Raw genomic sequence first — 13,008 nt, 5'->3', positions numbered from 1 at the left:
TTACGGATGAAATGCACGCATTTACCCCGAGTATGTGAAATTAGGCCTAACTTCTTTCACGATTTCACTGTCCAAAAGTGGACCACAGACGACGGCTTGTTTGTTGACATCAATGCATCCGATAGGCGAAGAACATCTGGGGCTCGGGAATTCTTCAACCCTAGGTTCGTCAAGTGTGCGTGACACTCGGTTTCACGGTTGATCACTTCCGTAACTACCGCAACTACGCACTTGCGGCCATTACGCTTGCGCGGATCTTGGGCTAGGCCACTGTTGCTCGGTCAAGTTCGTCCATGGCTGCGTCCAAAGCTGTGGCATCGTTTACCAATGCTGCAGGCCTTCAACTGGCTCCTGCGCAATGTGACGCAACCAACGTGCCTGCACGATCTGCTCTGGTGTCTGGTGGCGGCGTTGTCGCCTCCCGCACCCGAGCGACAGGAGGAGGACGCCGAGGCCAAGGACGACCTCTCCCATCGGAAGGACGTCGGCGGCGCCGAGCTGGTGAGCTTTTTTTTTCGACAGCCCGCGTGAGACTCAGTGTCCGAAGGCTGCTTCACGCACGCGCGTTTGTGCTCCATTGCCTAGCGTTCCCGTTTGACCGCTCATGAACAGAGAGACCACAATGGCAATTGGCACCACGTTTCAGGTAGCCCCGGGGCACTTTCAAACTGCATATATATAGGGTGTCCAAGTCACCAGGCTGGACCTAAAATGGACCGTGAAAATCGAAGCCTGCATGTAGCAATCTAAGTTTTTCGTCAAAAGTGTATTTCACAGGTCGGTTTTTTCTTGTAAAATTGCAAAACGTAGCTACCTTTTTGTAAACAACGGGGCCAAAAAACTTGTCAGGGTCAGCGCTGAACTGCAACGTAGACGACCAAGTCGAGTAGCAGGGTGCGTTTGGCGTGCGTGTTAGAAGTTTAGTTTCCTGGGTAGCGGAATAAATGTTTTGTTTGAAAAAAACCTCCATTGCAGGATGCATTATGCACTATGCTATCTATATGCGCATTCCAGGGCAAATTGTTGGTGAAGTTTACTGCTAAGTACTTATATAATGTTGTACATTTAATTACTTGGTTTAAAAGGGAGTACTGGAAAAGTGATGTTTTTTCTTACTTGTAGCTGGCCCGTATCTCCGGTAAAGGGGAGCTCAGGTGAAATTTCAATAATAATTGATTTGTTTCAAAATTGGTTGAGCACATTAATAGACACATCTGGACTATTAGCCCATGTTACAAATCAAAATACATATTTTTTTTTAAGTTTTTTTTTTTTTAAGTTTTAAATTTGGTCTGAGAGGTTGAGGGGTTCTATTGGCAACAATGAAAATGCAATGTCAAATGTCGCGATAGGGGTGTAGTACAGCTTGTTCCTGACAGGTTGCAAGAAGTTTGATTGTGTGAAATAAATGCCGAAGAAGCTCAGCACAAAAAAAGAAATGTGCAGAATACCGCTTTATTTAGACTGTCTGCTCGACTTGCAAACTATAGAACGTGCGACGTCCCCCCACCGAGGAGTGGAGGAAAGTTCAAACGTTGGCAGCGGCTTAACGTTCGTTTGTCGTTTTCTCGGTGGCTATTTGGAATTTAGAGATAATGAATAGCATGCCAGAAAGAGTAATTTCAGAAACACGCTTAGGTCGGGGGACTTAAAAAAACAACGCTGGAGCTCCCTTTCAGAGATGCAATATGCTTCCATCGACCCTTCTCTCGACAGGACAGGGAGGCCCCCTGCGAGCACCCACTGTCAGACATGGCCCTGGCAGGGGAGGCGTGCTGCGGGCCCCTGCGAGCGTCCTTCCACGCGCTGCTCCAGACGGTGTCGGACCTGATGGTGTTCCTTCCGGCGGGCGCCGCGCTGCAGCAGATGGCGATGCAGTGCTGGCGGCTGCGCTTCCTGCCCTCGGACCACGCCTTCCTGCACCGCAGTCACGTCTTCTCCAACATCTCGCGCATCCTCTCGCACTCGGAGGAAGAGGCCGCCACAGGAGGAGACCTCGCGGCACTCCCGGTGGCAGCGCCAACGGCGGAGCCAGGCGCGGCGGCCCAGGTCAGGTGCATCGAATTGAATTGAATCAAATTGAATTTTAACGCAGAGCATTTTTAAGGGCCGGCATTCGCGAGGAGAGTATGGCAGAATGCCACGGAGACAGTTACAAAATTTTTATACTTCCTTTCGCCCTAAGTCCAGATGCAACCAACGCCACGAGCTGGTGGGACCAATGAGGCGTCGTCAAAAGGGCACCGTCATGGTGATCGTCATGTTTTTGTATGTGTTCCGTCATTGCCGAACCAATCATAAACAAAAAATTGGTCGGCGCATAGGGTTACTATGCTGCATACATTTCCGTTGAACTATGGCCACAGCTGAAGAAACGTCCACGGGTTCCTACCGCATGACGATGTCGGGCGCGCAAAAAGCGAATGTTTGTGGTTCGGAGTCTGACAGAGGCAAATGTGCAGCCCACTGCACGGCCATCTCTGAGGCGCACGTGCGGAATCGCGTGCGACTGCTTCTAACGCTTCGTCGAGCCATGCGAGGGAGTCGCGTGAACTGCCCGTGCCGCAGGGCACGCGAGCTCGACCTCCGTTCAGGCGACGAGCGAAGATTGTGGAATCGCGGCTGCCAGAGCGGCGCCTACCGCCATCGCTATCAGATGGGCGCGCGTCGCATTGAAGCAAGCAAATAAGCCAGACAAGCAAGCCAGCAGATAAAAAAGGACCTGCGTGCACACTGCGCAATTCTTGGCAACAGGCGGCGATTTGTGTGACGTCACTTCCCGGGTCCGAGTCTTCGGGACGTCGACCTCCCAACTTTACACGCGTTCCAAGAGTGGAGAAAGACTTAAGTTTTACGTGAAAAGGCCCGGTGACTTGCGTTTTTGACGCTCTTTGATTGGTCCCATTAGCTCCTAGCATCGACTGCGTCTGGACTTAAGCTGAAACCAAGTATAGCGCATACTTCGGAGGACACTCTGCACAAAGGAATGCATAATTGAAATGAAAGCACGAAATTCTGGACTCGCCCTGATGCAAATCAAACCCACGACCCCGTGTTACGGGCCCGACACTCTACTACTGCACAAGAGGAGCAGTGGCAGAGTGGCGGCGCCGAGTGGACTTTGGCGAGCATGAACGCCAGGTTGCGGTGTTTGGTTTTCGATCGCATTTGAACGGCGAGTAGAGACAAAGGTTTTTGCGTCTACCCAGTGATCATTCCAACCAAAGCTCGGTGCTGTGACATCCTCGTGTGCTCTCACATCCTTCTCTCCGCAGTCTCCATCCGTAGAACCAATGAAAGTAAAAAAAATGAAAAGTAACCGCAAGGTCCGCCACAAATTTACCAAAGAATGCCAGGAAGCACATTATCTGTATGATAAAGATAACTCTTTACTAGTCAGATTCAAAGTATACCGTAATATCCCAAGAGATGCCCCACCCCCAAAAGATGGCCCTCCCGTATTTGGCACGATTTGCTTTTTTCTTTCTGTAACACCGAAAGATAGCTTACTCCTAGTAATTACAGGATTTTGGCCAACGGTGACCTCGGCGAAAACTGTGTTACTTGATCACAGCGGGATATGAGCGAATAATGCTGACTGGAAAGGACAATCATATTTGGTTCATCGCCCCTTCCTGCTATCACGAGTTTCGAGGTGCACATGATCTAAAACTAACATTTTTTAAACTAAAACTAAAAGTTTGCCTACCCCTTATTTTCATTCGATTTGCCATCGATTTTAGCTGGGCTATCTCTCAGAATATTATGGCAGTTATTTTGTTTTTTACTGCCACAGTGATAGTGATAGTGATATTTATTTTGGCTCAGGAGAGCCGCGGCGCCGCATAAAGGCAAGTCACCCATAGCATGAAGGCCTGCAGCGTCGCGTCCATCGAGGTCAGAAAAACTTGACTGCCCCTTTAGTATTTTTTTTAAAGGCAGTCTATGTGCATAAGCACGCCTTTGTTCACATCTGCCCAAAATCACAAGCCATCGCACACGTTTCACACCGCACCGAACGATGGCACTCGAGCCGCCGGTCAGTTTGCCGTGCAACGGCAACTGGCATTATGTTGCTGCTGGACCGGCCGCTCTTGCTTTGAAGCTGCATCTAGCCTTTCCCTCTTCGCCCATGCCCGTGTCCCGCTTTTTACAACAAAGCTGTTATATCCTAGGGTCTGGGAAGAAATGCGTCCTCACATGTCAACAGAAAACTCCCCATTGGTTGTGGCAAGCATGAATAAATAAAAACAAAAAGAGGGGTCAAGTATGAATAAATAAAAAGAAAAAGAGGCAACCAGCATGAGTCAGCCTTCCTTGGCATTATTAGATAATGATTTCCTGATCCCTTGTTATCATCTCTAGTCATTGTCCTCGAGGTCGTCCTAGAAGTAGTCCTCGAGGTCGTTTTAAAAGTCGTCCTTAAGGTTGGCCTAGACATCGTCTTTTAGGCATCATCCTTGAGGTCATCCTAGAAGTCGTCCTTGAGGTCGTCCTAGATGTCGTCCTAGATGTCGTCCTCGAGGTCATCCTAGAAGTCATCCTAGAAGTCGTCCTTGAGGTCGTCCTAGACGTCGTGAAGGTAACAGCTTCGCTGGTCCTCCATCTTCACGTAAAGTGGAAGGGCTCTACAATGTTTTCCTACATAAACCCTGACGAACATCGATTTTTGTCCAACACCAAACATAGAGACTGGAAGAAACCCTGTAGAAACAGCCCCGAGTTCCGAGAGAAATAAACGCTAAGAACATAGAGCCCTTTGCGCACCGACAGCATGAGAACGTCAAGGAGCTGATACGGTTGTCCCCGGCTTTAGTTATAAAGCCTTCTCCGACGCCTCGTTAGAGTCACCAATTGTGCGTGGCCCCGTACCGTTGCAGGCCTTGACCACGACGATCGAGGTGCTGCGCGACCTGACCCCCATGACCGAGGTGAAGGCCTCCAGCCGGCAGGCCATGGCCAACAGCCTGAGCGACAACTCAACCGAGACCTTCTGGGAGTCGGGGGACGAAGACCGCAACAAGACCAAGCTGCTCACGCTCAGCTGCCCGCCCCAGGCGCGCCCCACCATGGTCTGCGTCCACGTCGACAACTGCAGGGACCTTGCCGTGAGTTTTCCTTTGCCGCCTTTGGCGTTGACACCGCACCCGTCTCTTACGACGACAGCTGTTATGGGCTCCTGCCACCACTTGAAATTATGTCCGCTGTTGATGTTGCAGTTGTGGTAGTTGTAGTTGTTGATGTTCTAGTTCAGTTAACTCGCAATTATTCGAGCAAATTAAAAAACGTTGGTTGTCCCACTATGTCTTTAATGCCTTCATAAGCTGTTTAATAGACCTTTTTCAAAAGTCAGAGTCACCATGTGGCGTTCTCAAAAGCTCCAATATTGCCGCTATAATGGTGGTAATAGGAAGCTCGGCTAAATTAATCACTCTCAATTTCATGAATCGAAGGTGATGTAAAAGGACCAGCTCCTTTTCCCCTTTCTGCTCTCTGCTTTTGAAGATGTTTGCTTTTTCTGGTATAGAGCAACTGTGTAGCGTTTTCTCCTAATTCATACTATTCGTTCATCGCAATGAGTTAGCCCCGTTAAGTACGCTTCTCCCCGAGCACCTCTGTACCGCGGGAAAGCAATACCCACGAAGCTCGCAGTCATTGCTTTTCTACAGTACGAGGATGCTCCATGGGAAGTGCACTCGATAGGACTTACCCACCGTGATTATGCAAGCAGAACTGTCGTGGCAGTCTGCTTTCATTGTTCATGCTTGTTTCCTTTATTTTTCAGTGGTGGTTAAATTGGAGATTAAAGAAAAAATATTTGCATATAGGAAGCAGATTTATAATGTCCCTAGATTATGATAGCTGGGCATCTCTTTAAGTTTAATTTAATGTCAAATCTGTCCCTTACGTGCAACCCCAATGTAGGCATTTGACCTTCTGAGGCCACAGTTCAGAGATATAGTTATATTACTACTAACTGAGCTTAGAGGCGGGCAAGTGAAAGGTTGGGAACGACCTTCACGAGATCAGTTGAATTTTCGGTTAAGCATGGTGTACAACGGTAGTGAAAGGCTTAAAGAAACCATTTGATATTTGCTTAGAAAATATTCAACCAAAATCACTATTTCCTTCAAACTAAAGGCCCGTTCAGACTCTTGCGACCTCTTAAACCTGGGTTCCTTAAAACTTCTTAAACCAGAGAACACACTGGCGCCATCTATCGGGAAGCAGTGTAAACTCGGCGGTCCGGCATATTTCTTTTTATTTCTCGCGCATTATCCTTTTTTTCTTGTCTCAAAAAACTTTTGTCAATGTTATAAACGGGTCTTTCTATGGGTATTACGCACATTTGACCTCGGAAATCCCGCAAAATCTTCGCTCTTGTGAAATGCAGTTCCAGGGTCACCGCCGCATAGATGGCGCCACAATGCCAGTGTGTTCCCTCATTCTAAAAACATTTAAGAAGTTTAAAGAGATCTCGTCCCTCTCAGTCGTACTCGGTCGCAAGAGTGTGAACGGGCCTTTAGCCAATGTCTTATTTGTGTGCTTGCTTACAAGTACACCTGTGAAGAGGAAAGTGTAAAAAAAACTTGGAGGACGCTTAAGCTTCGCTTTTAAGGGTGGAACGCAGTAGGAAAGCATATACACATTTAAACTCCCGCTCGTTCCGAAGACGTGCAAGCGTGTCTTGCATGGCCTAGTCAGTAGCGTGTCTGGCCCGCAAGCAAAGGGTCGTGGGTTCGAATCCCGCCTGAAATTCTTCAAATTTTTCGTTAAGGCAAATGAATTACTTTGTAGAGTAAAATCATTTGGGACGTGTGGCGACCTTTCATTTACATTAATGTGATGTTTTTTAATCACCTTCATTCATGCGGTTGTGACATCATGATCCTATCAACCAATCAGGATTTTTGGGTTCGCAATTTTCTCGTCACGCCACCGACGCCAAATTTTCTGCGACACAAGCTCGTTAACGCTATCACGCTAAAAATCTGCTCGGTATGTACTGTGTAGACCGCATATTCACCACATTCGGTGGGAGTTGATACCACGAGGGCGCCACAGTATTCGGTGCCCCAGTAGACTTCCGGTAGTATATTTATTCATTGTTCAGCAACGCACAGTGGTCGGGTTAGAAGAGTTTGCTTCAGAAAAGTTTCTGTAGTAGGTTTGTAAGAACATTAGTGCATTGTACAAAGTAGTGCAAATAACAAAAGGAGGAGAGACAAATGGAAAAGAAGAGGAAAACCGGAAGTGCGCAGGGGTCCGCCGATAGGGGGTTGGTAGTGAGCTTGTTTGCAAACAAACATCGGTGAATAACGTATGTCGCGGGAGTCGCGAAAATCCGCACTATAAGCGGTACCGCGCTATAACCAAAACATCAATTTTTCAGGCCAAAATACGTGCCATGAGACAACTTACCTTTGTAAAACAATTTATTTTATGTTAGATCAAAAATAAAGCTTAGTTTGGAGGAAAGTCTTTATTTCACCAGACTAGTACACTTCACTCTCAAGTGTGTCACACATTTTGAAAGAAATGAGTGACTTTTGCCTGGCGCAACCTTTTAACAGCGTCACGGGTTGCGGACGGACGTTGCGGGTGTTCAGGATTGCTAACCCTAATCACTTTTCTCCAATGATGAAAACGGGTGAAAATTCGCATCCTTTATACGGTAGGCGCATGAAATGCTCCAAAAAAGGCATGAAATGCTCCAAATAAGAAATCCGGGAGATGTTCGAAAACACAAATGCTTAGAAAGCACCACAAAGACAAACACGACGACACGGGCGTTTCTGCTGTCTTGAGAGTGCCGCCACGAGATCGCCGCACGAGTAGGTGGATCTTCCGTTCTAGTATGTGCTGGGTTATCATAGTGACACACAACGAAAATTCAGTCAAGGATGGCGCTTTTATGCGGAACGATGAGTTTCCACTACGCCGTCGACGTCGACGATTACCACCGACGCCATGTTTGCGGATAGAAGTGGAAGAAACCGGCCCGCGACCGGCATGCAACGCATGCGAATGGCTGGTTGGGCTCGCTCCAACTGCTCCAACGCCCCGCCGGCCCCGCGCCATGAACGACACGTGCGTGCGTCCCTCCGTCGCTATGGCAACTGAAGCCTCTCTCTTCGCTTTTCCCCGCTTCTTCGAGCAACCTCCTTGCCATCCTTGGCCCCGGGAGTGCCGCTTGCGGCTAGAGCCGTTATCTAGTCATCTAGTGTCGCACAGGGAAGCGTGCTCGCTGCGCGGGTCGGTCGGCGCCAACGATTTTGGTCGGCGCAGTCGGCGCGCTGCTCCAGAAACAGCACTATAACTGGTATTTCCCTTCGCGCACCTGCATTTTAAGCGGTATGTAATTACATGGAGTTCTATGGGAGGCGAACCGGTGGTTTAAAAAAGCCGCGTTATACCCGGTCCTGCACTATAACCGGTTATGTTGTAAGTGGTCTATACTGTATATAGCTATTCCTATAGCAAATTGCTACTTTGGCTTACATCATATATAGATGAATTTTTGATATTTCAAACTGTGGCTTCCTGAAGTTTGAGTTGATGAGAGTCGACTGTAGCTGTTGATGTTGTTGATGTTGCAGTTGGCACAGTAGGGCGTATGTCGTCAGTGTTGCCATATCCTTGAAAAAGATTGCCCACTGCCCGCGGAAATCAAAGCTGGGTCCGCCACATGTGAAGCGGAGGTGTTACTGCAGAGCTACACCACAGCGTTAAGAACTCGCTCTAAACTTGGGAGTTTTGTAGTACCCAGCACCCACTGCGTGCGTTGTCTGAAAAGAAAAAAAATAGCAGATAACAAAATGCTGTTGTAGCAGGGTCAATGCTAAGAGGTCGTGCCAGGAGACCAGGAGACGCGCTTTCGTGTGCTCTGGAACAAAAGAGAAACAAAAGCATTCAGAACAAAAAAAAGCGTTTGGAAGAGAACAGATGTCTATTTTGTTCAGAGCGCTTTTGTTCACGCACTCCTCGGTACATCAACAGGACTGCTCAATTTTTTTTTACTCTGTCTGTTTTATTGACTGTGTTCTCTATGTTCGACTAGAGCGGGGGGAAAATGATGAATAGCTAGGCTAGCTTGTGGTCATCAGACATGTCATGATCACTAGCTTGGTTATTTGCCAGACCGACGATGCCTGGCATCAAATAAAATCTTGATTGTTTGATTTATTAATTAATGGATGGTCTTTTTTCTTTTTTTACAAGATATCCCTCTGTTTGTGTTTTTTTTTGCCAATGAGTAGCTGTGGGGATCGGTCGAAAAGCTTATCGGCGTGCCGGCTGGCGTATGGGACTTGAGCAAACAATTAATAATTCAATAATTGGAGGCTTTTACCTTGCCAGATTAAAACAGCTCTCCCAAGGACAAATCTAAAACAAGAAAGTGACAAAAAGAGACAGGCTCAGATACATTTGTTCATTACCTTAGCTTTTTTTATGTATATTATTTCTGAATGTTTATGTTTTTATGCAAACATGTGATCAGCTCCCGTGCACTAATGAGCAAGGTCCTTCATCACTGCTTGCAAAATCCTTCATTTTTTTTTTCTTTTCAGAATAAAGTGAACAGCATTACCTTCAAGTTCGGTTCTAACCAGGAAGAGATGCAAAAGCTGAAGCAGGTATGTTACCAGACCAAAGCAGTAACAACTCTTCTTAGCCGCTTGCTCGAGACGGTACCACCGGAAAAAGGCGTATGACATGTCTTAAACTGAATCATAGAGATGTGTTAGCACCAGCTTATATCTCCTTGTTCATACTTTTTTGCAGCGGAGCTGTTAAGGGCTAGTTTCCCCAGGATCGTGTCCCCTGCAAAGAAGTGAAGACGCAAAACTCTGGTTGCCACTGTCGCTCATAGATGGCAGTAGCTGCCCAGAGTGTTGTGTTTGCCGGTTGTCCGCCTGCCGCCGTCACTTATAGGTGGCGCAACCTTTCCAGCCTTTCCACGCTGGCCTGCCGACTTGCGGCCGGCATTGCTTCCTTCCCCACCATAGTACAGCTTTGCTGGTCTTCCTTCTTCAACAAAGTGGAAAGGCTAAAAGTTTTTTTTATTTATTAACACGAAATGTTCTTTGGCTATATGTTCGGCATTTCATGAAGCCTAAAAGTGAAGCCTGGATAAAAGTGTGGCCGTGGGGCTCGATGCGGATTGGTTAGCGAGGATGTGACCAGGGGTGGAGTGAGAAGGCAAGGAGACGAGGTCGAGAAGTGGGAGGGAAGGAGTGGGTTAGAAAGTTCTAGAAGATCACCGGGATTATCATTTCAAGTGTACACATGCTACACGTTAAATTATGTGATGAAGAGTGCCCTGAATGCAGGCGTCTGGCCGAATAGGCTAGACGTGCTGCTAAACGACAATATAAATGTTTGTGCTGCTAGAATGTTTCACGTATGCAACACAGTTGCTTAGCAAATTTTCCATATTTTCTGCCTGCGCATTTAGGTGTCCAGGTTTACAGAAAAACTCGTTAATGTGGAGACGTCCTTTGTACTTCTTAATGAGGCATCAGCAGCTAAGGCTATACTGCACATTTCCGTCCAGCTGTTACGGCAATCTAAAGGTTTCTCAATCTTGTTTATTTATTTATTTACTTATTTGTTTGTTGATGATATCCACCAATGCTTTTTGTTTGGATGAGAGGCAAGAGCTTAGAGCTTCTACCCACACAGAACAGTCCATTCGACCTCGAAAAACAAGAAGGTGCCCGAAACAACGAACCATTGCCGTTTCCCGCACGCCCGCAGCTCGAAGTGGAGAGCCGCTTTGCCGGCTGGCTGAGCTGCATTCTGCCGGAGAACGGCCGACTGCCGGCCGGCGTCGGGGCCACCGGCTGCGTCTGGCGCCTGGAGCTGCGGGGCCCCGACAACACGCTGCGGCTGCGCCAGGTGAAGGTGCTGGGCCACGGGGTTGGTGGAGGACCTGACCCTGAGCCCCGGGGAGACTGCCGCTCCTTGCGCATCCAGCAGCGCAACTGCGAGGCAGAAACCCTGCGTGTCTTCCGCCTGCTCACCTCCCAGGTGGGCTCCACCACCCATTTCGGTGCCTCGTCTCCCGCGTGGCCTTCCGCATTCCGTTTGGGCCGCAAACTTTCGAGCGTCTGCGCGCGTCTCGAGGATTGCCGGCTCGCTTCTTTTGAGACGTTTAAAGACTGAAATTGGTTTGCACATTTGCATTCGAGCGTGATCGACCGACATACGACGGCTTGTAACCTCTTACGGCAAGAGAACGCAGTGGCAACACTGGACACGCTTGTGTTTCGCGTATATATAAATACAGTCATTACCGGGCTAAGAATTCGGTAAATACTCTGGCCCCCAGTGCAAGCTTTCCGCCTTTGTTGACACTTGCTCACACGTGCAGCCAAAGCCCGACAAAAGGCAACGCGCATGTGCTGGAGGCGGAGCATCCGCTCAGTTCTTAACCTGTCACCAATTATATACTGAAGGTTTTGCTGTATTTGCGGGAGGAAGTTTATGTACTATCTATGAGAAGTGGTTGCTTACGCTTAAACCTTATTTCATGCACATGTACGCTGGTTTTGATTACGTATCCCCCTCCCCTTTTCTAATGCCTTGGGGTGCTGAAGGGTACCTCGAATAAGTAAATAAATTGTCAGGATTATTTGGAGCATGTAGCGAATGAGTGATCTGTAAAATGTATGAGAAGTGTTCCAAGGCTGCAAAATAGGTGGCTCCAGGGTGTTCCCTTGGCACCGTTTGAGTGCACTCGCTAGCACTCAAATATAAACGTGTGACCCAGCCTTGACCATACAGTATGCCTTGTCCCTTTGTGCTCGCTTTCAAATGTTTGGGCGGACTTTCTCCTGCCCAGGTGTTTGGCAAGCTCCTTGGGGGAGAGGGCGAGGAGGAAGAGGCGGCCCAGCCGAGGCAGTCAGCGGCCGAAGAGGCGGTCAGCCCCGAGCGCCCCGAGACCAGCAACGACCTCAAGGAACACATGGTCGGCATCCTATTCAGCCGCAGCAAGCTGACTCACCTGCAGAAGCAGGTAGGCTCACGGTCTGCCCCGAACGATTGCCCCCCGCCCCCTCGGAGCAGTCGACTTGTTCGAGCTGTGCCGACCTACATATATATATATAACTTCGGTTCGTTCTCAGGCATCACTCTGCGGTGATAGGTGTCATGCGGTCATGCGCCGTGAAACTGAGAGGGAGGAGGAGTCAAGAACGTCGGAACGCCGAGTTCTGGTCGAAATGATTAGTGAGTGGCCTCCACTGCACTCGTCGAACGTGTTCGAACGCGAGAACCAAATGCCCGACGCCGGCGTTATGCGTTCTAATACATTCGACGAGTGCAGTAGAGACCTTTAGGTCTACCCATTAATCATTCTAACCAGTGGCCCTAATCTGGACACTTGGCGAAGAAGTCAGCGAGAAATCCGGCGGATTTGATTGTCCGGCACCGTGCTTGACCTTTGTGCCGGCCAGTCAAGGCCACCGAATTTTTCGCCGAGTGTACAGATCAGGACCCCAGAGTTCAAACTTCCGACGTCCCCGCGCCCTCCTGTCTCCTCGTCTATCTCAGTTTCTCGGCACATCGGGGTCTCCCAGCTGCATTCGTGGCATCAGCATTGTGCCATACACTAAACTCTGTTTCGTGTGTGCTTGCGCGTGCGCCACCTTGTGACGCCGGGCAAAATGCGCACACTCGGCTCTTGCAGGCGGCAGTGTTTTCTACTCCTATGGTGGTTGGGGGATGCTGCTACACATTCCTCACTGAGGAGCTCAATTTGCATGTAGTACTGTCAGATGTAAAGCAACCCACCACTCATAATGGTACCTGTCTCGATTTAGTCTTAAGCAGAGATGTTGACTCGTGTGTGTAGTGTGTTCTATTTCCTACATGCTTCAGCGACCACAGGGCTGTGTTGCGTGTGATTGCATATGTAGAGAGTAGATATGAGTAGGCGTGTGTATTACTGCATGCAATAACAGCTGTCGCTGTCACTTCGCACACTGCAACAAAAAAGCTGCA

The 13,008-nt window shown here is 48.6% G+C and overlaps 1 protein-coding gene across 1 annotated transcript in view; it reads left to right on the top strand.

The window, feature by feature from the left end:
• Positions 1–13,008, top strand: part of LOC8038651 (E3 ubiquitin-protein ligase MYCBP2) — a 128,416-nt gene that overhangs the window by 98,643 nt on the left and 16,765 nt on the right. Inside the window, exons 58-63 of the mRNA XM_029975062.3 lie at positions 337–501; positions 1,717–2,049; positions 4,881–5,108; positions 9,573–9,638; positions 10,762–11,034; positions 11,849–12,022. Of these exons, the coding sequence (XP_029830922.2) occupies positions 337–501; positions 1,717–2,049; positions 4,881–5,108; positions 9,573–9,638; positions 10,762–11,034; positions 11,849–12,022 (1,239 nt within the window). The remainder of the gene's footprint in view (positions 1–336; positions 502–1,716; positions 2,050–4,880; positions 5,109–9,572; positions 9,639–10,761; positions 11,035–11,848; positions 12,023–13,008) is intronic.

The sequence above is a fragment of the Ixodes scapularis genome, unplaced genomic scaffold, assembly GCF_016920785.2.
Source record: "Ixodes scapularis isolate PalLabHiFi unplaced genomic scaffold, ASM1692078v2 PGA_scaffold13__105_contigs__length_92229423, whole genome shotgun sequence".
Lineage (NCBI taxonomy): Eukaryota > Metazoa > Arthropoda > Arachnida > Ixodida > Ixodidae > Ixodes > Ixodes scapularis.
The sequence above is the reverse complement of the archived record's forward strand: the minus strand, read 5'-3'. Positions and strand labels throughout refer to the sequence as shown.